We start from the raw sequence: 24766 nt of genomic DNA, 5'->3' as shown, positions 1-24766 counted from the left end.
ATGAGACATTTTGTGACTGGCTTCTTTCACTTAGCATAATGTTTTCAAGGTTCATGCATGTTGTAGCATGGAGCAGGACTCATCCCTTATGAATCATATTCCGCCGTATGCGTATATTACAATTTGTTTATCCATTGATGGACATTTAGGCTTTTCCTAACTTTTAGCAAAATTGTGAATAGTGCTGCTATATCCATGCATGTGCATGTACTTCAAGTATCAGTTTTCAGTTCCTTTGGTTATATACCTAGAAGTAGAATTACTAGGTCATAAAGTAATTCTATGTTTAACATTGTAAGGAACTGAAAAACATTTCCACAGCAGCTACACTGTTTTACATTCTCACCAGCAACATGTGAGGGTTCTAATTTCTCCATATCCTCATCAACATTTGTTATTTTCCTTTTTAAAAGATTATTTTAGCCATCCCAATGCATGTGAAGGTGCACCTAACTGTGGTTTTGATTTGCATTGATAACCAATGATGTTGAGCATCTTTTCACATGTTTCTTGGCCATTTGTATATCTTCTTTGGAGAAATGTCTATTCAAGTTTGCCAATTTTAAAATTTGTTGTTTTTGAGCAGTAAAAGTGCTTTATACTAGTTCTGGGTACTATTCCTTTATCAGATATATGATTTGCAAATACTTTTCTCATTCTGTAGGTTTTTGTTCCATTTCAGCCCCAACTGTTGCAACACCAACTGGTATACTGCAATTCAATTTGACATTAGATACCCGGAGTTAGCATCAGACTCTCTTAAGTTTAAGAGCATGGTTCTCAACAAGACTGTCTCCACTTCAGACACCAGTCTCAATTTCTGATGGTCTCTAGGTTACCTGCACTTTTGACTATGTGGCTACAAATGTAGGAATTTCCATGATTCCCTCAGGTTCAATAATTCACCAGAATGAATTACAGAACTCAAGAAACCACCATACTTGCTGTTCTATTTTTATTATAAAGGATACAGATCAGAAACAGCCAAATAGAAAAATGGGCAAGGTTGGGGAGGGTTCCCAACACAGTGTTTCTGTGTCTCCTCCCCATAGACTCAGAGTGCATTACCCTTCCAGCACATCAGTGTGTTCAGCAACCAGGAAGCCCCACTGAGCTTCTGTCCAGAGTTTTTAATGGGAGTACCATTATGTAGGCTTGATTGAATAAATCAACGGCTACATGATTGAATTCAATCCCTAGCTCCTCTCCTCTCCCCAGAGGTAGGACTAGCTCAAAGTCCCAACCCTCTAATCATGTGGTTGCTCAGGAAATTCCAAGGGTTTTGGAAGCTTAATGCCAGGAACCTGGGACAAAGACCAGACAACTTTATTACATAACAGTTCCCTTTCCACTTTCTCAATAATGCCCTTTAATGCACAAACATTTTTAATTTTGGTAAGGTTCAATTTAACTACTTTTTCTTTTGGTGCTTGTGCTTTTGGTGTCATATCTAGGAATCCATTGCCAAATCCAGGGTCATGTAGATTTGCCCCTATGTTTTCTTGTAAGAACTTTATGGTTTCAGATTTAACACTTAGGTCATTGACGCATTTGCAGTTAATTTTTGTATACGATATGACATAAGGGTTCAACTTTTTTTTTTTTTCATGTATCAGTTGTCACACCACCATTTGTTTGACAGACCATTTGTTTTGAGAGACTATTCTTTCCCCATCGAAAAGTCTTGGCCCTTATCAAAAATCAGTTGGCTATAAATGTATGGGTTTGTTTCTGGACTGTCAATTCTATTCCATTGGTCTATGTCTGTCCTTATGCTAGTACCAATGTATTGATTACTATAGCTTTGTAGCAAGTTTTGAAATTGGGAAGTGTGAGTCCTCCAAATTTGTTCTTACTTTTCAATGTTAATTTTGTTAATGTTAATTTTGGTTATTTGGGGCCCCTTGCAAATCAACATGAATTTGAGGATTGGCTTTTCCATTTCTGCAAAAAATTTCTTTGGAATTTTGATAGGGATTACATTGAATCTGTAGATTGCTTTGGATATTACTGCCATCTTGACAACATTAAGTTTTCCAATACATAAACACGGGCTATCTTGCTTGTTAGAATTTTAAGTCTACTATGATAGACCTTTAAAATGTTTCAGAAAATTAAATGTATTAAATGTACAAATGCTACTCGATACATTTAAAGAAGATAAATCATTCAAGTGTATAAATAAGTTTACTTGTTTAGAGAAATTCTGCTTAACTTCTGATTCTATTAAAGATTTATCTAAGGACAGTGGAAATTATTGAACCTATGAAAAAACATTAGATTTTTAGAAAGTAATATAACAATGATTGGAAGTTTAGCTTAACCATACAAAAAGAACTAGATTTAGGAATTTGAAACTTTGGTAAATTTAATATTAATCAAAACACCAGAATCCATCATTATTCTTTCTCAGGCACAAGAGCACCCATTAAAAAATAAAAAAGTCCAATTGTCACCTGGAATCTTTCTATGTGAAGGAAGTGGAAAATCTCCTGGGTGCATACACTTCTAACATCTGATTATAGCAGCTCTCTGAACCTTCCAGAGAGAAACATAATAAGTACTTAGTTAATGTTTATTGACTGAATGAAAGTGACTTTGCTTCACTGAAAGCACTTAGTAGTCTCTTGGCAAATACTTAGTGATATATGAATAAATACATGTATAAAATGAACTTTTTTCATATTAATAAAATTTCAAATCTATTCCTCACTTTGTGCTTTAGCCACACTGGTCTTTTTTCCCCTCCTTTTCTTTTTTAGTTCCTCTAACTTACTACATGACTTACATATTCTGTACCCTCTTCTAGCAACATTCTCTCACTCTCTCACTCCTCTGACAAAGTTTGTCAGATATCTCCTGTTATCACTAAATTATAACTTCCTCCAGGAAGTCATCTTTGGTTTAACTACTCAAGTCAATCTTTCCTGTGACATATGTTCTTAAGACACCATTTCCCTCTCCAGACTATTTTCTACATAAGTAATTTCACAACCACTTGTGTGATTATCTCTAATTCCCCACTATATTGGAACGTAGCCCTATGATGGCAGCCTGTGACTCTGTTTTATCTTACTTTTTCCTCCAAATCCATCTGTGTTTGAAAAATAGAAGGTACTTAACAAATACTTCTTGACTGAATGAATGATTGTTAAATATGTAATATGACCCAAAAAACTGTTTCAGGGGATCATATAAAAATACATAGAAGGGTAATACCTCAAAGTGTCAAGGCGATTATGTTTTTAAAAAAAGCTTTAAATATGTAACTTGCAGAAACACTATTTTCACATAGTTGTCCAAGATACAAAATTAAAATGAGTTTTTAAATGAGTATTTGTTGTAATTGTGTGAGGTTATTTTCTACTTTTCCCTGTAAATAACACTGTCCAACAGAAATATAATATGAGCCATACATGTAATTTTAAGTGTTCTAGTAGCCACATAAAAAGTATAAATAGATTTAAGTTAATTTTAATAATACAGTTCATTTAACCCAATACATTATTTAACCCAACAAAAACATTATCATTTCAACACATAATCAACATAAAAATTAGTGAGATAGTTTACATTCTTTTTTTAAAATAATAAATGTTTGAAATCCAGCTTGTATTTTATGTTTATAGAACATCTCAGGACTCAAATAACCACATGAGCCTAGTGTCTGCTGTATTGGACCATACAGCCCTAGCTCAGTTTCCAGTCTTCTCTGCCTCATTCTGCGCCCTGGAAGGCGACCTGCGCTTGCATCACCCAGCTCTTTTGCCCTCAGGTTTCTAGCTAGTTTTGGGCAATGGGAGGCACCATTAAAAAATGGGACTATGGGAAGAGAGAGCAGCCCAGTTATGTCAGACCACCCCCTCCCCATGCCCAAATTGGGCTGCCACAGTTCCTCTACCTAAGGCCATTATGGCCTCTCTTCAAAGCTACACGTTTGTCTGGCCCGGTAACACTGCTCCCTTCTTTTCCCCACTGGGCTTAAGAGCTGCCACTGGAAGCTCCCCCTCCACCCCACCCTTTGTGGGTTTCCTTACCCACATACCTCTGAAAAAAACTGCCTCTTCATTTAATCTTTTGTTGAGTATGCTATTTTTCTCCTGCCAGAACACTAACTGAACCCAGTAGTTAAGAACTATTGTTATGGCCCATGCTCTTATTAGATTTTCCTTCATGAACACCTTAAGTCAATCACAATATTTAAAGTTTTAATTCTTGTACATAGATACAAATGCTCGGCCATCAGTAACTTTTTCTTTCTTAAATAAAAAAAACCCCATTTATCATATTGATAACAGGTGAATTTTAGACTTGGAAGATAAGTTAGAGCCATGGTTCTCAGGCTTGAGAAGTCTGTGTCTGAGTAATTTCTGTATTAGGAATCCTGTTTGCAAGTAACAGGAAAAAAAACGAACTCAAAGTAGCTTAGGCAAATCAGGGGAAGAGGCAAGGAACTTGTACGTTCAATTAAGAATCCCAAAAGTGGAACTGGGCTCAGCGCTTCTTAAACAAGAGTTCTAGAGCTCCTTATTCCCCAACTCTCAGCTTTCCCTCTCTTTAGGTTGGGTCCACTGCAGGCTGCTTTCTCCCTCTTGGAGAGAGGATGGCTGCCAGGCTCAGGACCCTAGCAATCAGAGGAAGGGAGCACATCTCTCAATGGCTGGCCTAGCAGCAGTGCTAACAAAATAGCTAAGAAATCATGGAGGTAATATGGTACATCAATAATTACATCGCTCTTACAAATTTATAAGGGCATTTTTTGCAGTATACAACTTGCAGAATCTTAAATTGAAAGAGTTTCTTTAAAAGGATAATAGTTTATGGCTATGATGTGGCTAAGATAGAACCTGATATAAAGTCAACTTCAGGGAGTTATCTGACTTTAGGGTCCAAATTTGCAATCACTTTAACCAGAAGCCCTAGCACTGTTTATGGCTTGTAAAAAATATGGAAGCTAGAAATTGTTAAACCCTTATATTCTACATTTAAGTTAGCTATTAAAAGTTCTGAAGTTATTGTAATTTTTAAAATTACAAGTGCCATTAACTGACAGGTCTGATTGGATTACTCATCCATTCCTGAACTAACGGGGGTGGGTAGACAGGGGCACTAAGAACCAGAATGATTTAATTAACCAGGGTGTTCATGTCTCTACTTCTGAAAAAGCAGGGTGTAGGACCCAACCACACCTAAATCGATAATGTGGACTACTGTGAGAAAAGTAGTTCCTCAGAGAAAATCAACAGATGTTTGTTTACTACAACACATGATCCCCATTTCCTGTCCAAGAAATTAAGAAATGGTCTCGTGAAGCTTTCTCTGGTGGTAGGATCTAGACCACAGCGGTTGGTGGTTGAATACATTTAAAGAAACATTAAAATATTCCATAATTTAAATGGATAATTCACTTAGCTGCAGTTACCAGAAGATGGAATGGGTGAGTGGATGGGCAGAGAGGTTCAAGAGGTATTTGAGAATATGGTTGGAGGGATTAAGAGTGCTCCATTGAAAGATGCATGCTAGACTAACATTACATACACAAACAACAACAAAAACCCAGGAAAAATGGTGGGAAAGAACGGGATATTGAAGTGTGAAAAGAACATTTTAAAAGAGTCAGCATTTTGGGGGGCAAATATTGTGCCAAATGAGTTACACACATCACTTAACTAATTAAATAAACAAATGTGTATTGATAACCTGCTGTGTGCCAGGCTTGTTTCCAGGCAAAAAGTGAAGTTCCTGTGCAGGCAGACAGCACATAACAACCCTGCAAGGTTGTTGTAGTTATCCTATTTTACAGAGAGGAAACCAATCCCAAGGGTAAGGGATTCTTCTCCAGACACTTTAGCACTAAGTAGCAATTCTGTGGTCCAAATCAAGCAGTGCCTGACTTCAAAGGCATTGCTTTGATAGAGGGAAGTAAAAATTGGAGAAAAGCTTTCACAGAAGGAGTGGAGTAAATCAGAGAAAATATAAGTGAGCCAGAAGAGGAAAGCATTTAGAAAAAGAAAATTAAAAAGAAAAACAGAAAGCATTTGCTAGAATGCCTCGCCTGGGAAACATCCCAAGTAAATCCAGCTCAGGGAGGGCCTGGCTCAACAAAAGTACTTCCCATTTCCTCTCTTCCCTTGCAGTATGAAATCCCATTTTACAGGTAAGAAAACTAAGGCTCAGGGCCATTAAATTTTTTTTCTCCCCACTACAGATAAACATTTTAGAGCCACAATAAGAGATACGGCTTCAAAAGAAAATATCTGGGAAAAACAAAACAAGTAAATAATTGGCATAGCTTTCAGCTAATGGCGGAAACATACAAATGGTTATTGTTTTCTTAAGAGCAAATTTAAATAAATTTTAGCAATAAGTTAGACTCCACTGAAAGGGGGTAGGGAACACCGGGCAAACTTCCTAGCTCAACTCACTGTTTTAGAGAGGGAGATCTTCGTGATTTTTTTTGACACATTCGCGGTATTTCTCTCCCCAGAGTTAATTATTCTCGTGGCTGTTTTTTTTTTTTTTTAATGGAAGTGGAAAACAAAGTAAAGTGTGAATGACCCATGGGTCCCACCCCTGCCCCCAGGTCAATACCGTTGGAAGGAGACAGGCTGGCACTCGTTTGGCGTCCCAGAATTTAAATTCAATCTTCTTCAGGAACCTTCTTTCACTGTTATTTGCTAAAGGTGATCGTTTCCAGACTGCCTGACCACTCTCATTTGCCTTTCAGTTTCTAGTAAACATTTCAAGAGTCCAGGATGATGACGCTACCATCTCTGCCAAACCCTGCAGTTTGGGTGAGAGGTGGGAAACCAACCAGAGTTGGGCAGCCCTTCCAGGATCGGGCTTTTCCTTAAGTGTGGGACCTGGGCGGGCACAATCTGGCGGCAGCTCGGTCACAAACAGTTCCGTGACCTTGAGAGCAACTCCGTAGCACGTTTGCAAAACTGACGGTCTTAGTTCCTGCCTAACCGCTCACAAGGATAAGGTAATTAGTGAATTCATCTAATACTTTAATCTCATTAGAAGCAAAAGGCTCTAAAGGCGCCTGGGAACCCTAGCCTATCTGGAGATGAGGGAGGGGGGACTGAGGGTAACTCTAATGCCGGCAGCGGGGAAATTACACTCTCCGGGCCTCAGGCGACCAGAGCGTAACAGCGCTCGTCTCCGCGGACAAGGCGGCACAGCCAGAGCGCGCTCCCAGTAACCGCGGTTCTCGCTGCGTTTGTAGCAGCTCCGTCACGACCTCCTCCGCTTTTCATTGGGCGAGCCCGTCCAATCATGTGACTCCAGTTGGCGTATAAATAAGGGCGGGGAGAAGGCGGTGGTCCGCCATTTCGTGGACGCCAGGTCAGCGAGACCTTCTGCGGGAGTCTCGCGTGTGGGGAGCGGGACGACCCTGCCGAGTGTGTGTGGATTTGAGCCTCCGCGTTTTTAACACAAGATCTCGGTAAGAGACCAGCGACTTAAGGAATGAAGTGGGAAGTGGAACTTAACAGGACCCAGGTCGGGCCGGGCCAATGGCGGTGCCAGACTGAGACAAAGAGACGCAGCCGCCATTTTGTGACGTTCAGCACGGGGCGGTGGCGGGGGCTCTCGGCCCCTGGGAGGATGTTCCCAGGTCTGGAAGTGGAGGTGTTTTTAACCCTTCACTGGGAGTGGTAAGCCAGAAAGTGAGATTGCCCGAGAGTTGAGGCGAAGAGGAACTCGGTAATCGGTTGTACTCGGGGCCGCGGCCTTTGAATTTATGGCGCCTTTTTTTGGGGGGGGGGACACGTTTTCTCAGGTAGCGTCTCAGGATTTTTTCAAGTCACGAATCAAGACTGGATTTTTCGACCCATATTAAGTGATTTTTGTAGTCACCTCATTTTTGTAATTTTAACTTGACTTCACTTTATACAGCCTGAATCTATAGTTTTTTTTTTTTTTTGAAACCGATCTTCCTTGAGCTGAATTGTTCTTGTAGCTGCTTCCTGTTAATACGTAGGCCTGAAACTGGTCACGGTAGTGCCCCCCCCCCAAACCATTCCCTAGCAATGATTTAGTCTCAGAACTTTTGGGCACAGGGTGAGGTCATGCAAATAGGATGTGTCTGGACTGGCGTTTTAAAATTTGATTAGCCCAGAGTGAGAACATGGTGTTTGCAACAGCCCTTCAGCTGAGTTATGGGACAGGCTGCTTTTTCTGTGCAATTGATACTGGCTTGTAAGTCGACTAGATTCATTGCTGAGGCGCCTTTATAAGTAGTGAAGATTTATCAGATGTAAGCCCTCAAAGTGCCGTAAAATCATAACGAATACCTATTATCCCCACCCGAGGCGAAAGTAACGTAAGATTCATTTTAAAGTGCACGATTCAGAGGTATTTGGTACAGTCCAATGTTGTGCAACATCACCTCTAGTTCCAAAACATTTTATACCCCCTAAGGAGAGGTGTACACGTTAAGTAGCCACTCCCTGTTTGCCCTATCCCACTCCTCCCCTACCTAGCCCCCGGTAGCCACTACTCTCTGGATTTACCCATTTTGGATATTTCGTATGCGTGGAGTCTACGTTTGTGCGGTTCTGCGTCTGGTATCAAATTTAGCATCCAGCCTTCAAGTTTGTAGCATTTTTGAGTACTTCATTTTTGAATTGTACTTCATTCCTCTGTTGCGGATAATTTAACCATTTGTTGCTGGACTTGGGTTAACATCTTTTGGCTGTTGAGAATACAGTGAGGTACAATTTAAAAAGTTTGTCTTGCTGCTTGAGGATTATGAGGCTGGTTAAGTTTTTTGTGAAGGCACATTTGTATCACTTTTCTAGTGGTTTAGCCTTAACTGCTGTATTTCTTAAGCATTTCATTTCGTTTTTTAAGTATTGTCAGTTTACAGTTCATTTTGTTTTTGAGTCTTCAGGATTTGCTTACCTTTCTCAGTGCCTGGTGAAAAAAATTTTTTTGAGGTTCATTGAAATAGCAGGTAAAGTCCCTAACTGCCTACTTTGTGGTAAATGCTCCTCCAGGGTATTTTTTTCCCCCTCATTTTTTGGGGGAGGCAGTCTTTTGTTTTATTTTTAATGCAATTTGTGCTGGCTTCCAGGCAGTTATCTGTAATGATTGGGGTGAGTCTGGGTGTTTCAAGGGCAGTACTTTTACTTTTTTGGTTTTTAGTATTTTTGAGTTCTTTCCAAAGACTAGTTTTTTCACTGTGTGGATTATGATATTTGGGGTATTTTCTTTTTGTTACAGAAATGCATCGTGATTCCTGTCCATTGGACTGTAAAGTTTATGTAGGTAATCTTGGAAACAATGGTAACAAGACTGAATTGGAACGAGCTTTTGGCTATTACGGACCACTCCGAAGTGTTTGGGTTGCTAGAAACCCTCCCGGCTTTGCTTTTGTTGAATTTGAAGATCCTCGAGATGCAGCGGATGCTGTCCGAGAGCTAGATGGGAGGTAATTTACTAATTTATACTAATGGTAAATGTTGCTTGTGTTTAATATTTAAAATCTCTAGGATACGTGACTTTTAGATGGCTTCTTGGCTGTCTGAAGTTGATGTTATTGGAGATTCACATAAACCTGTTTTTGCAATCAAAAGGACTGAACAGTTTTAGTGAAGATATGTAGGAAACATTTCTGTTCAGTTGACCATTGAAGAAAGTAACCTTTAACAGTCCTTGGTTGAGTGGATAGGTGCATTCAGAAAACCCTTGAGACGTTTGAATCTAAACCTTCCATAGAGCACTGTTGTCCCCTTTGAATTGTTTGTAAAATAATTGTGGAATCAAACATGGCCTTGTGGCCACAAATTGATTGTAGCTGGATAGTGGTTACATGGATTTATTGTACCATTATCTTTTACACAGGTTTGAAATAGTTTGTTTAGGAAGTGTGTGGATCATACAGCTATTTCCCTTTGCATTTACAGTGTCCTATTACCTGTTGTAACACCTGTGTCTTCAGTGAACAGGTGTTGTTTCCCTTCTCCTTCCTGGTATTTGAAAACCACTGGATTTCATGAAAGCAAGAATTCAATCTTCAAGATCCCAAAATTAAGGGGTCTGAGGGTTGGCAGTACAGCTTTATAAAAGGTCATTTATTTAAGTAGATTACAGAAATTAAAAATTTTCCAGGGTCCCACCTCTTCCTAGTCATTTTCCAACTTTAGTGGCTTATCTAAATTCAGTGTTTGTGGACCAATGAAAAGGTGGGAGATAACTATTTTTCTGTATTCTCAGCTGCAGTTTATTATGTATGTGTCAACTATCGTGTTGTGATTGAGGGGAGATGGTGATGTTAAATGACCAGAATGCTTCTGTCCTGTTTATTGCTGTTTAATTGGTTGGGGGGGGTGGAGACCGATGAATACGGTATAGTAAGGTTAGTAAACAGTTGTTGGGACCTCAGAAGAAGTCACAATAGGATGTACAGATGAACTAGTTCTTTGAGGATGAATCCAGAGGTTTTCACACTTAAATTGCGACTGTTAACATTGAGCCCAATGATCTGACTAACAAAGATGTAAGGAAGTTGGTGTTCTTTACTAGAAAAAAATGAGGGAACTGAAATTTGTTTTGGTATTAAGGATTCTGCAGACATTCAGGTATGTTCTTTGCAAAGAAGCTAACTATAGGAGAGTTGTTTTGTTTTGCTTTGATACACTTGAAGGTCAACTTTCCTGATTTAAATTTAACATTTCTTGCCCCCTAGAACACTGTGTGGCTGCCGAGTAAGGGTGGAACTGTCCAATGGTGAAAAGAGAAGTCGAAATCGTGGACCGCCTCCCTCTTGGGGTCGTCGCCCTCGAGATGATTATCGGAGAAGGAGTCCTCCACCCCGCCGCAGGTACTTAGAGCGTGTTTTGAGGTATTGATGTAATGGAGTAGCTAATAGGAGCAGGTATTTCTCTTAAAGTTTTTGGTGGGTTTTAAACTGAAGAATCAGAGGTTTTTATGAAACATTTGCTGGGTGTAGTTTGGGGTATGTGAGTTGTGCTGAGTGTTGGCTTTTGTCTTTAGATCACTGTTCATGTTGGTAGTCAGTAACTTCTATCTTGGATCTATCTTCTAGTTCATCTTCTAGTTGCATCTTTCCAAGTCTTCCCTTATACTTCAATTTAGGCCTTTTTCCATTTCTTGACTCCATAATGACAGACATTACATTCAACTCTAGCTCTTCACAAAAATGTGTTTTCTACTATTAGCACGATTGTAATATTTATCAAACAGGCAGCTGTTTTAATGTTAACTGGTAAATTAGATATCATTTCTGAAACTAACTTAAGTCACTGACCAAAAAAGGGGGCTAAAGTAATCCCAGTCATCTGTTCTTCAAACCCAAATAGGAGAGAATTCAGTTTTTTTTATAATTGAAAATGGCATCATTCTTGGGCCAGGCAGTATTGTCTGGATGCTGACTCCACATCTCCTCAAAACTTCAAAATAGTTTCTATAGGACTGAATTTACCTCTTACAGGTGAGTGGAGTCCTTCTAGGAGATAGGAGTTCAAAATCTTGCCCCTTTTGCTGTGTTGAAAGACAAAACAACACACTGTTGCCCATCATAATAAAGAGTATTTGTTAGCTAATAGATGGTTGTACTGATGGCTTGTTTTTCATTTTTTTTTGTGCTTTTTGGTCCATCTATTAATAAAAATGAACCCCGTTACAGAGTCACCATCATGTCTCTTCTCACCACCCTCTGAGTCTGCATTAGCCAGTCAACTAGCCCTTTCAGCGTCATGTGACCAGCGCGCCCCATTCAGCTTGGCTGGTGTCGTTTCACATGACCCAGGCATGGCCAGTCGTCAGGTTGCACCGCCCTTTGGTTCCCGAGCATGCTGTTTTCTCTCAGCCTTCTCTCCAACCTTAACCAAATCGGCAGCAGCCACCTCGACCGCCCACACATTCCTGGCCAATCAGCTCAGCTGTTTATTTACCAAATGTCTTCACAACAACTACAGCAGCAGCCTTCGGCTAACAAAAAAGCAGGAAAAATCCACAACACCCCCTTCGCCAACCAACTAAATCCAACGCAACATCTGGCAAAACCTTTTCAGCAAATTCTTCCTGGCCGTCAGTCCGGCAGCCTCACCTCACCATTTCTAGCTTGTTGAAACCCAAAAACTAGTAAGTTTTTCCTGCTTATACAGTTTACTGCTGGTTAAAATAAGGAGTAAGCGGCTTAAAGTAATTCTTTTTTCTGGATCAAAGGCTGGCTGTGCATAATTGAATGGTAACGTACATATATATTGCTTGAATAAAACTTTTAAGGGTGATAGGGAACTCATAATGTAACTAGACCTTCAAGTGAAACTTATTTGCATGTGTGAGATGCCAAACTAAAATTTTTAATAACTCTAACAGATTTAGCTTTCTTTTCTAGCAAAAATTTGTTGTATCCTATCACCTTTAAATGGTTTTACTAACAGTTCTCAAATTTTTTAAATTTTGGGGGTGAAGTGGGCCAAGCTAAGGTAATTTTGATAAGCCTAAACACACTCTTAAATGTGACGATCACAAATGCAGTTCTAATGTAGCACTTAATGGCATCAATATTTACACCTAGCGCGTTTTCACAGAATTACACTATCCACCTGGTACCTAAGTCTTGTCATGGACTTACAGGTTTGCATGGGTTCCAAATACTGGTTTATGGTACTGTTTTTGGAACTACTTGTGGGACTACATTTTGGTGTGGTGTTTGGGTAGTGAAGTTAGTTTGACGTGAAGTCTTGCATTGGACAGATCTGCTGTGAAGCATTCTTTGTTAAAGTGAATCCATGGTTGGAATACCTGCTTTTCACTTGAGCTTTTGGTTCCTTAATCCTTCTATACTTTTTTTTTTCTTTTCTTTTTTTTTTAATTTTTAATTTTTTGGACGATGGGTGCCAGTTCTTCGGCACATTCACTGGGCCCAACAGTGAGATTGAAAAGTTGGGAAATGCCTCACGCCATAAATGCTAATCGACAGTTAGCCTAATTTTCCTGTTTCTGCTTTTAGATCTCCAAGACGGAGAAGCTTCTCTCGCAGCCGGAGCAGGTAAATAACTACCATTTTGGGGCCACATTCTTAGGCATGCAAGTGTTTTGCTGTTCCTAAGGTGTTTTCCAAGCGATGTGGTTATTGGTAATAGACTTTGATTTTAGTAATGAGTCAAATAGCATATAGAGCCAGTTGTAAGAATGAACCAGCTTTTTAGTTTTCAGAAACTTGGAAATATTTGTTGTGTATAGTTCTGAATGGCCCTATTTTTCTTTTCTCTGACTTCAGGTCCCTTTCTAGAGATAGGAGAAGAGAGAGATCGCTGTCTCGGGAAAGAAATCACAAGCCATCCCGTTCTTTCTCTAGGTCTCGTAGGTAAGATCTTAAATGATCTATGCCATGTAAGACCTTGCATACGTAATGTACTAAAAACAAACAGGTCGTCTCTTAAGCCATTTGACACAATTTTAATAACTTTACCATGAAAAATCTTTGGATGACATCAGAGTGTAATCAAGTTACAGGTGTAACTTTTATTTTTCTGTTTCTTTAGCCGATCTAGGTCAAATGAAAGGAAATAGAAGACCTGTTTGCAAGAGGAGTGGTGTACAGGAAATAACTTCATTTGACAGGAGTATGTACAGAAAATTCAAGTTTTGTTTGAGACTTCATAAGCTTGGTGCATTTTTAAGATGTTTTAGCTGTTCACATTTGTTTGTCTCTTGGAACAGTGACACATAAAGATGTAATTCTCTATGGTTTAAAATGGATCATATGAGGCATGTAATACCAAGAATTGTTACTTTACAATGTTCCCTTAAGCAAAATTGAATTTGCTTTGAATTTTAGTCATACATAGACATAATAAACCTCTATAATAAACTTCTAGCTCCTCCAGCTAAAGTGTGATTAATACTATGGAAACAAAACTGGCAAAAATTGTAACAACTTTGCATAGCTGGGATATGGTATGCAGCTATAGTTGAACAAGCAGTCTAAAGCTGCTATGAATAAAAGCCAGCAGGTAAAAATTAAAGCTGCACCATTAAGCTAGATTAGAGGTTTTAAAATCTCACTAGTCTTCACACTGGACAAGAGGTTGTCCAGTTGGTGTAGAATCTTAAGTTTCAAGAAAGTTAGTTTACCTTTGCTTTAGGTCATAAGTTCTTTTTGTGATTGCTGTATATGAATACATAGCTTTTTTGTAACATTCTTTATTGGGAAATTTGAGACTATCCAAGATACCAGTGTCCTGCCAGTTTAAGGGTACATTGTAGAGCTGAACTTCTGAGTTACTGTGCAAGATTTTTTTTCATGCTGTCATTTGTAATGTTTTGTGAGAATCCTTGGGATTAAAGTTTTGGTTACAATTGTTGTTTAACCTGAAAGCCTGTTTTTCCTTGCTAAAGTAAAATCTGTGAGCTTGGTACCAAGTCCAGGTATAACATTCCTATTGGAAGCCATACTTATTTTCTTGTAAAGTGCTTTTGACAATAAAAATATTAGCATAATTATGTAATAGTCAAACCCACTATTACCATAGTTTCTTGTCCCATAAAAGGCAGTTGGTTACACAAATCTTACTTTGTAAGAAACACAATTGAGGCTTTTGAAGAAAAGGGAATTTTTGGTTGTCCACCTAAGTGGTAATACATTTTTTTTAGGAGTAGAAGCCACTTCAAAGTCTTTGATACTCAGTGACCAACATTTTAAAGTACAGCCATCTGATATAACCCAAAGTTACCATAAAAAAGGCTTTTATCATTAGCATGAGAGCTTTCCACAAAGCTTTAAAAATTGCTTCTATTTTATATAATTTGAGGTGTTGCATGGGAATTCTAGACTGATCCATCATGATGTAAAATCCACTATGGTTCAAATGTAAGTGCAGAACTGACTATGGAGGCATGCATAACTTTCCTCTTAGAAATCTAGAGGAGTTGTGACTTCAAATTTTTGTGCAATTAGATTAAATCATAATGCAACAGTCTTGTGGCTTAGTTTCCTTAAATGTGCTAAAGATAGTTTTGGATTATGCTGTACTGTCTTTAATATGAAAGATAAGTCATTGCTTTAATCTTTAAGGATATTTTATAAGATGTAGGTTCTAAACAAGTTATTTCCAGTGGTCCTTATCGGGAGAAGAGAGTTACTGGTGACATGGGAGAATTGTCAGTGAAGTTCAGTATGAGCCTTAATATAGAAGACACTTTTGAGACTGCCTATTGACTTACTGGGAGCTCTGGCTTTGGGCCTTTAGTCTTGACATTTCATAGCCTAAACTTCGTTAGGAGCAAGGCAAGATAGCTAATAATTCATGGAAGTAATACGGTACATCAATAATTACACTGCTCTTACAAATTTATAAGGGCATTTTTGGCAGTAAACAACTTGCTGAAAGCTTTTTTTTTTTTTTAAAGGATGGTAGCTTATGGCTATAATATGGCTAATACAGAACCTGATAAAAAGTCAACCTCAGGGAGCTATCTGACCTTAGGGTCCAAATTTGTAATCACTTTAACCAGAAGCCCTAGCACAGGTTTATGGCTTGTAGAAAAAAAAAAGGAAGACAGAAATGGTTAAACCCTTGCATTCTACATTTACATTATGGCTATTAAAAGGTCTATAGTTCCTGTAATTTCTGAAATTATAAGTCCCTTTAGCCAGCTGTCATGCATCCTAAGTTGAGGATGTTAATGAAAGCAGTCACAAAAACTTGACTTTTGGGGTAGTGATTACATGTGTTCACTAGAGGTCACTTAATACTTGGTGATAATGTAAGGAAACATAACATTTGAGGATTATAGTTGGTTTTTATACTTGCAAGAATATATAACATTTTGTAGTTCTCAGTTCATTGTGGGTTACTTATGACTTCCATGTCTTAAGCAGAAAAAGGTGAAGACAAAGATAAATTAGAGAAATTTTATGAGAAGTAGATACCATTTATCTAGGTTTATACTCTTTCCAGTTCAAAAGATCACATGGTCAGTAGATGGCATCTCTACCTTTTTAGTTAGACTCCTGTCTGGATGAGAAATCCTGGTTGCTTTTTATTGTAGTCATTAGTTCATATTCGTACAGCGCTTTATCTGGAATGGCATTGATTACAGAAGGTTTTCAAAATCACAGCCTGATTCCAGGCACATTGATTAGTTTTCCCATCCTGGTTATATAAGAACCACTGGTTTAGTACTTTGTCTTAAATGTGCTTTTATTTTCAGAATCCTAAACATGATTTAGTTGTCAGATCTAGTTTGGTGGGTAATGTCTTCTAGTTGTATATTTTTGTACTAGACTGTTGCCTTCTGGTTTTTCTTTTCTTTTTTTTGAGAACATGAAAGATTTTTATAATTAAAGTAGCTGAAGAAAAACTGGGTTGGAGTATATTTTTATCAAAACAATCTGATAGTGTTGAATTCAGTTTTATGTGTCCACACAAATTCTCTTAATTCTGTTAAAGATTCATTGAATACTTGAAAAGAATTCAGCTATATACAGCATACTTGTGAGGTTCTAAGAAGATACATTGAAAATTTGTCTTGATAAACATAGTGTAACTGCTTGATTTTGTTCATACAACTTACCCCCTTATTGGGACTGCAGAAATTCATAATACAGTATTTAGACTCATTGTTCGGTATCCCAGTTCTTTTCTCTACCTGGACGGAACACGTGAGAACAGCCAAAATGTTTCCTAGACTAAACACGTGAAATAAACGTGTAGAGCGTTAACTTTTCTCATCTTTAGTTTTTCCTTAGTTCTCTCTGACATGCATAAAACATTGTATTATATGATTATTTTACTGAAGTCTTAAAATCTGGCCATCTAGTGCCTTAACTGTGTATGTATTTATAGTCTTGAAGTGAAAATCTCTGGAAACATTGATACTTAGCTTCTTTGCTAAGTATCAGTACTTAATTTGGAGAGGTTCTTTATTTCCAGGGCAGAATTTAAGCCTTCCAGAAAAGTGGTTTATAGGTGACTTCCCTTTCTTTTTGAAGTCTTACTTGTGAACTGGCATCTTCGTTTCAGTACATAACGCATTCAGATTAATTTAGGGCAAGTCAGCATCCTTTAGTGGTCTTTATTTTATATATATATATATATATATTATATATATATATATATATATATTTTTTTTTTTTTTTGCCAAGTCCCAAAACTACAGTCAAGGGGGAAAGTTGCTGAAAGATTGCTTAAGAAAGCTGCCTTGGAAGGGAGTGGGGGTTATTTGTATTGATCATTTGAAAGAGGGAATGAAAAGGATCAGTATAAAAATCAGCACTGTTTTGAGAACTAAAAATTATTTTTGAAAGAATAATTCCCTCAGGAAACAATTTCTAGGTCCTTTTAAACTTAGGCAGCTGGTACTTTTAACCCAATCCAGCTGGCTCTGCCATATGTTTTATAATGAAACTTAGTTTAGATAAAATGATCAATGTTAAGTTTCAACAAGAGTACTTTGCAAATAAATACAAATTGGAATATTGATTTGTCATTTAATCTTGTGTCACACCTTTCCCACGTGGTAATCTGACAAAGGCATTTTATGTGGAAGGGGGTACAGTTAGAAGGCACAACACCAGCTCAGTATCTAAAAGTATGAGCTATCTGATCTGTGTTCAGTATTAGGATGTTGAAGCCTTGAACTAAACAATTTCATGTTCACCTGTTTTAGATTAGAATAAGAGCTGTTGGTTGTAGGGCTTTTAAATGCCCTAAGAATCTTGGCATTCTGGAGTGCCAAGATTGGATCTGGAGTGAGATGGCAAATAATTAGTTGAGGGTCCTTTGAAAAGCCCCTTAGCAACAATAGAAAACAAGTGAATGGAGTCAGATGGTAAGGTACTGGGGGGTAGGGGAAGGACTAAAGGCAGAGCTCACAGATAAAGGCTACATAAAGAATCTGAGGTGAAGGAGAAATGAGTACCTTAATCTAGTCATAATGTAGAAGTGTAGAGGTAAGGAACAAATTGAGTGCACATCTGCTCTAGGATTTGGAAATAAAACTGAAAGGACTCTTAAATTCATGAATTTGAAATGATTCTAGTCTGATGATGATTTTGTACTTTTCTTCCGTCCTCCTTCAAATAAACAGTGTGGGATAATTTGTGCAGCTTCAGTACTGGCAGGAAGGCCAAGGATGAAATGGCTGGTTTCATGTGTCCCAGCTGTCTGGAGTTTAATGGAGACAAGAAATTTACTGAAAATCCTGGTTGGTCTTCAGTTGGCAATCCATCTGACATGAAATTAGCTTCCAGAAGTGAGGTTGGGAGCAGAAGTTGCCCAGTAAGGAGTAGGTGAACACTGATAATTTGGAGAGGACTAACATCTGAATCTTTGAAAGCAGCTGCCTTTTAGGATGCTAGAAGCTTTGGTGAAGAACTGGAGTGGTCAGGAAGGGAAGGTTTTTAAAAATTGATTAATTTTTGCCCTATCTGCCCCACCACTTCTTTCTCTGGCCAGTTACGTTCTCCAGGAAATGAAGTTTTGTTTTTGAGTACTGCTCTGCCAAACATTGTCCAGGGCCTTTTTCTTATGTGATGCTTAATCACTTGAGAGGTGAGTATCCTTGTTAAAGAGGGCGGAAGAAAGTTCCTGACACTTCATTCCTCATTGAACTGAATAAGTACAGGTGATCTCCAACTTAACGATGGTTCAACTTCTGAATTTTTGACTTCATGATGGTGGAAAGCCAATATGCAGGAATTACTTCAAATTTTGAATTTTGACCTTTTCCTTGGCTAGCGGTGTGCAGCACGATACTCTTGTGCTGGTCAGGGGCAGTGAGCCAAGCCACAGCTCCAAGTCAGCCATGAGATCATGAGGGTAAACAACTCTGAAACACTTAAGAAGCTTTCTGGATCCGTACAGTCATTCTGTTTTCCATTGACTATACAGTATTCAATAAATTGTGTGAGGTATTTAACACTTTCTTAGATAATTTTGCCCAACTGTAGGCTAATGTAAGTGTTCTGAGCACATTTAAGGTAGCTAGGCTAAAACTGTTGGGTGGGTAAGCATATTAAACATTTTCAACTTATGATGGATTTGCTGAGATGTAACTCCATTTTAAGTTGAGGAAGATCTGTAGTGTATTCAGCACTGAGGCCATACTTCAAAGCCCTTGTTTTCTGTTCACTGCATTTTTACTTTACAACCCAATCGTAACATGCCATTTTACTGCCATTCAGTGACTGTCAGGATTTAGGGCATGTCTTAATGGTAAAACACGCTCATGATAAAAATTATATTGCATATACACTGGAAAATAATTACCTCCTTTCTAGAGGTAATTTAAATTCTTGTTTTCTAGAAAGTTAAGCATACTGTGATAAGCAAGTATTGATAAAACTAGAAATGCTAACCGGGTGTCCTTCAGCTAACCTTATCACATCTGAAGCATGCACATCTGAGGTGTATATACTATTCAAATCTACCATATATGTCATCATCTAGGCAGATACCACAGTTAAGCAGTCAGTTAAGATATTTCTTGACAAAGGCCTGCCCAGCTTTATCCCGATGCTTAGTGATGCTTAATTTAATGTGACTAAAATGTTACCGTCAAGGAAGACAAAGCTGTACTAATGTGGCTGGGTTGACACTGATTGTCCATGTTCCCTTTTAACCTTGTGTCATGGGCATGCTTCAAAGCTGTGACTATTTGCTGTGGTTACTCCAGTCTCTTGGTCTTGACATCACTCAATTTTAACCTGTTCAGGAACGTGAGTGCAACATTGGTGAGTACTGCATTTTATATAAGGACTGGTAAACAACAAACTTTCTATTAACTTTCTCAACTTCATAGAGAAAATACAATTTTTTTTCCTTTTCTAAAAAATGGAATCTTCCAGAGAACACCCCAGAATTCCAGAAAAGGCTGTTTTAGAGATTCATGAGAGCACATTCTCTGTTTCCAAAACCTGGGTGACTGAAGTTTGGAGTATTATGCAGCATTTCTTAGTTGCTGGCACATTTTGAGTGATCACTCAGATGTTGACAGTGGACCTGGTGATTAAAGCAATTGAACTGGCCTCCAGAGGCTGCAGTCTGTTGACCTGGAAGAATGCTCCATTCCTTTCCTCAAATGATTTAGATTAATTCTTATACAGGTGAATGGAAGGGTGTTTTTTTGTTGTTGTTGTTGTTGTTAAATTCAGCTTTATATTAGTCTGTTATTTTCAACTAAGCTGAAAGGGCAGAGTGTTAAAAAGGTTTGGGCAAAGGGTAAGGATGGGCCAGCCTTGTATTTGTCTCTGGTTGGATCTCTCGGATGTGGTTGGGCCCAGGAAGGGTTTTTAAGTACTTCCCATGTGCAACATCCAAGATTGGTTCCTTAATGGCCAATTTTTTGGACTTGACAGGAAGAAAGTAATTTAAAAGGGTGTTAGTAATCTAAGGCAAATGTACTCATCTTGTTTTATTGAGGAAGAGACTGGTCACAGCCCAGCAGTGATTGAGCTGGAATAGTGTAACCCAGGTTGCAGGACTAGGTGCAGATTAACTGGAAATGGCCTTAGAGTCCATAGTCCCAGTCCTTTAAGAGATGAGAAGGTGGATTTGCCCAAGGTCACGCTGGGACAAGGACTGCTCCAACAGCTAATCCAGTGGTAGTTCCAGGGAGCAGTATAAGGTTAAGGTCTTAAGGCTTTGAAGCCACTAGCCAGGGTTTGAATTCCTGGCTTCCTTGCTTATAACTCAGTAACTTTGGACCAGCTGCAAAATCTCTGGTGCTTCATTTTTCTCATCTATAGAATGGGTAACAATAGGGAACAACTACCTCCTATTATGTTGAGAATGTAGTGATGTGATGCACATACAGCACTCAACACAGAATGACACTGCCTAAGAAGCGATAGCTAACACTATGACTAGTGTGCAGTAAGCAGTCAAGGAATGGCTTTTAAGCAAAACTGACCCATTTTGGTGCTGGGCAAGCAGGAGTGCCCCCAGTGCATACTAGGAATGTTTCCACTGACCCTGATCCTTACCCACTTTTGACTTGTCCACTTTGAGGGGACATTAATTTGAGGGGTCCAAGGTCAAGAGGGACATATTTGTGGTTAAAGAGATGTGGGCAGATTTCAAGAAAGGGGCTTCTCCAGTCACAGTGATAGGCAGGTGGGAAAGATAAGATGAAGGATTAAAAGTGTTAGGTGTCTCTTTAAAAATGGGTTTTCCAATTAGGCCAGCCTGTATTCAAATTTCCGTCTTTTGGCTGTGTGTCTGGGGCAAGTCACTTTTATCTTCATTTCTTATTTGTAAAGTTGAGGATAACAAAAACATACCTCAGAGGGTATAACTGCTGAATCTGTGGTTTTTCCCCCACCCTTTGCTGCATGTTGGAATCACTGGGGAGGGGGGAAGTTTCAAGAACTAATATTTGAGCTCGGCCCTTGGAGGTTGATTTAGTTTGTCTGAACTGGGAACTTGGTGTCTGCATGCTTTAAAAGTTCCCGAGGTGATTATGAAGAGCAGTCAGGATTATGTCTGTCTCTTCTCTATCCCAGTTCTCCCAGGCCTCTCTGTATATGGAACAAGGCATATCTGTGCCCTTAGCCTGGGACTCTGCCCACCAGCTGTACCATCTGCCCACTCCTGTTCTTGCCTCTTAAGCTTGCTAAGAGAGGCAGTTCTGGTTTGGTTCTGTATAGAGGCTGTGGAGCTGGACTGAAAACTCCCAGAATTCCTTGGGCACCTGCTTTGGTGTCACCTAGCAGCTAGATGAGATTGCTTTCACCAGAAAGTGCTGCTTTGCTCCTTCAAGTTCACAGTGCTGGATGTTGGGGGGAAAAGGCAGACAGCTAGACATGAAGGGAGGTAAAATTGAATTACCATGTGCTGAGCACATGTATGGTGCTTCTCATCAACTCGGTGATGTTGGGGTTATCCCCCTTTTACCCAAGAAGCTCACACAGGGAGACTGGTCTTAACCCTCTCAGACTTTGGGCCCCCTTCTTGTAAAAAAAAATAATAATGTAAATGTAAAATGATTGACTGTTCTAAAGTGAAATGTTTTCTAGTTCACTATTTACCCCCAAAATCAAGATGAAGCCTTAACTATAATATAAAAATAAAAGGAAGGCAGTTCATAAAGTAGTATGTATTTATGTTAGGTATGACTGCTAGAAGACAAGAAGTCAGATGCTTGAACCCACCTCAAGCCATTCCATACCTGCCCTACAAGAAAATTAAGAGTGAAGGCACATGTAGACACCAGAATAAAAACTAGAGCCAAGAAGTAATAATACACCAGACTTAACTTGAATTTGACAGGAGAGAAGGGCAAATTAGCTTAACTGAAGAAGGGATAACATGCCAAGACAAATAACAGACTGCTGAATTGGAGAAAGGAGGAAGTACAATATTCTCAAATGAGCTGGGCCTTAAAACTATAATGTCAAAAATAACTCCTATTATAATGTGGGGCAGGGGGAGAGGAGTAAATAAGGTACCTACCCCATGGGGTTGTTACAAGGTTTTAAGTGAATTAATACATGAACTGTGCTCAAAACAGTTCCTGGTACTTAAACACTCTTTAATTACTTAATAGTATCTATCCTTTGATAGAAGGGGAAAAGTTGAGGAATCCAAATACACAAGGTAAATTACCCAATTACTTCTAGACAATGTCTTTATTCCACTTAATAATTTGTTTAATGAATGGCTTTATCCAGGCACTTATTTTCACCTGTAGTTGGTTCATTCCCGTGGGCATGGGCAGTTCTCTGTGTGCCAGATATTGAGTATCTCCATCCCCTTCCCCTGAAGTTGGTTAATGTGCTCCTTGGCCAGTGAGACCACCATTTAAAAAAAGAAAAGAAAAATTTTTTTCTCAGGCACCCACTAGGAGGCAGTACTGCCCCGTTGAGAATACTGTGCCTGAGGTCACACACCTGTTCAGTAGAATTGAGTCTCCACTGACTCAAGTCTTTTTCACCACGATAATAACAATAAAGACAATAGTGGTAGTAATTAGCATTCTTTGAACTAATGTGCCAGTATTTTGCTAAATGTTTTTACATACACATACCACCAGCTCACTTGAACCTTCACCACTTGAGGGCAGTTTCTCATTTTGCAGATGAAGAAACCAAGGCTTAGGTCTAAGACTCATGTTAAGTGTTTTGTGTAGAAGAGGTTGTACTTGAGCTAAGTTTTGAAGACTGAATAGAAACCTGGATATATAAAGAAAAAAGCCATATGCCTAAAACTAAAGACAGGAAACTTCAAGGTTTTATGTGGACTGACAAGTTTAAGACCCTATGAATTTGTTCAGGGTTTAGAACTGGAGATCAGTAGAAAGTCAGAGCTAGAAGAGATGGGGATTGGCAATTTTCAAACTTGAAAACTAGCCAAACCTTTTTTTGGAATGAAATCTTATATGATAAGTATAAAGTACATAAAATTTAAATTATTGCTATAAAAAGTATAAGTTCTAGTAGATAATACTGGCTTATAAAGACAGAAAATAATGTTTTGATGAATGCAGTCTTAGACTGACCTCAGAACCCACTTTTTCCTGTGTTTTGGTTATACAGAGAAGTGAATGCAAATGTTAAAAAATTTTAACACCTTATTTTACAATCCCAGAAGTGATAGGCTAGGAAAGACTACTCCAAAACAACTAGAAAGTAAAGATTCACTTCAGCATGTTAATATGCATATGGTCAAATAGATTTTATGGTTTAAAAAATACTTTAAAAAATCATTAGACATACATGTGTATTTTTAAAATACAATCAAATGTCTGTGAGACTCCTGTAGCACCATGTGAGAATTCCTTATGCCATACGCTTACTGCACAGAGCCTGAGGTGAAGGGACAGGGGAGTGAATTATTCAGACTCATGAAGCCCAGGTAGGGCCATCTTCCAGACACTTGGCCTACTGAGTCCCAGCTCAGTGTTCCTCAGAGACCAGTCATGACATCTGATGTGGCAGGGTGCCACAGCCTGGCTGTTCAACCCCTCACCTGAGAGGGCCCTGGCTGCTTGCCCATCTCCCTGGCAGATAAAGACTCAGAGGGCAAACAGTACGTGGCTCCAGGACTCAGTGCAGGTCTGATTCACCCAGTGGTTTGTGTCAGTGCCAGCCCCAAGGGCTGTCTCCTGATCCTCTGCTCATTTTCATCACTTCCCTCGCTGTGGCCAGATTGTGGAGTTCTTGAGCAACAGGCAGACACCTGTGCATTTGAGGATGATGCTGGTGCTTTTATGAAAGGTTTTCCAGGCTGCAGAGGGACTTGCCTGCCCTATTCCTCTGGGCGGCTCAGAGCACTGATTGTCCCATTGGCCTCGGTTTCAGTATCAGGGTGGGGCAGTGTTGAGGGGTGGAGTGCTGTATTACCAGGGCACAGACATGGTGACAGATGGTGGTTCTGGAGCATGGGCGAACAGGTGGGCTACCTACTCCCAGGATTTCAAAAATACCATTTATCAGCCTTTTGAAAGAAGCAATCTACTTACCAACGGCAGGGCATTTAGAAATTTATCCTGTCCTTTTTTTCTTTTTCATAAAAGCATAGTAAATCATTATTAGGAGATATTTCTTATCACAGTATAATTAGCATTTTTGTTTAGAGAATGCATTCTGTTGTTACTGAAGAGAAGAATACCATGAGCAAGCAATGTTTTTATATACAAATGATTTAAAAATAAGTTCATATGCTGAAACCTTTGGTTGGACACAGGCTGTTATTTAATAATAAATTAACCTGACCTTGACCCAGAGTAGGTCCCACAGAAGCAGGTTCCTACAGTATCGCTCTGCTGGGAAAGGCTTTGCTCTGAG

The 24766-nt window shown here is 39.0% G+C and overlaps 2 protein-coding genes across 4 annotated transcripts in view; one reads left to right on the top strand and one right to left on the bottom strand.

Moving 5' to 3' along the window:
• Positions 1–7070, bottom strand: part of STK38 (serine/threonine kinase 38) — a 68771-nt gene extending 61701 nt beyond the window's left edge. For all 3 annotated transcript variants that reach the window (XM_072945110.1, XM_072945114.1, XM_072945112.1), the window contains exon 1: positions 6592–7070. The gene's annotated coding sequence lies outside the window, so the exon portion shown is untranslated. The remainder of the gene's footprint in view (positions 1–6591) is intronic.
• Positions 7071–7291: 221 nt separating this feature from the next.
• On the top strand, positions 7292–14348 carry SRSF3 (serine and arginine rich splicing factor 3). The gene is made up of 6 exons (XM_006202064.4): positions 7292–7447; positions 9229–9436; positions 10694–10828; positions 12986–13024; positions 13256–13342; positions 13521–14348. The coding sequence occupies exons 2-6, from the start codon at positions 9231–9233 to the stop codon at positions 13546–13548; spliced, it is 495 nt and encodes a 164-aa protein (XP_006202126.1). The 5' UTR covers positions 7292–7447; positions 9229–9230; the 3' UTR covers positions 13549–14348.
• The last annotated feature ends 10418 nt before the right edge of the window (positions 14349–24766 follow it).

Source organism: Vicugna pacos, chromosome 20 (assembly GCF_048564905.1).
Source record: "Vicugna pacos chromosome 20, VicPac4, whole genome shotgun sequence".
NCBI lineage: Eukaryota > Metazoa > Chordata > Mammalia > Artiodactyla > Camelidae > Vicugna > Vicugna pacos.
This window is presented reverse-complemented; position numbering and strand designations above follow the sequence as displayed.

Bases quoted from the DNA above. Each gene is read 5' to 3' on its own strand.
- SRSF3 (XM_006202064.4), top strand. From the start codon at position 9,231: ATGCATCGTGATTCCTGTCCATTGGACTGTAAAGTTTATGTAGGTAAT. The intron at 10,829-12,985 runs GTACTTAGAGCG...TTCTGCTTTTAG, and splicing joins AGTCCTCCACCCCGCCGCAG to ATCTCCAAGACGGAGAAGCT. The intron at 13,025-13,255 runs GTAAATAACTAC...CTCTGACTTCAG, and splicing joins TTCTCTCGCAGCCGGAGCAG to GTCCCTTTCTAGAGATAGGA.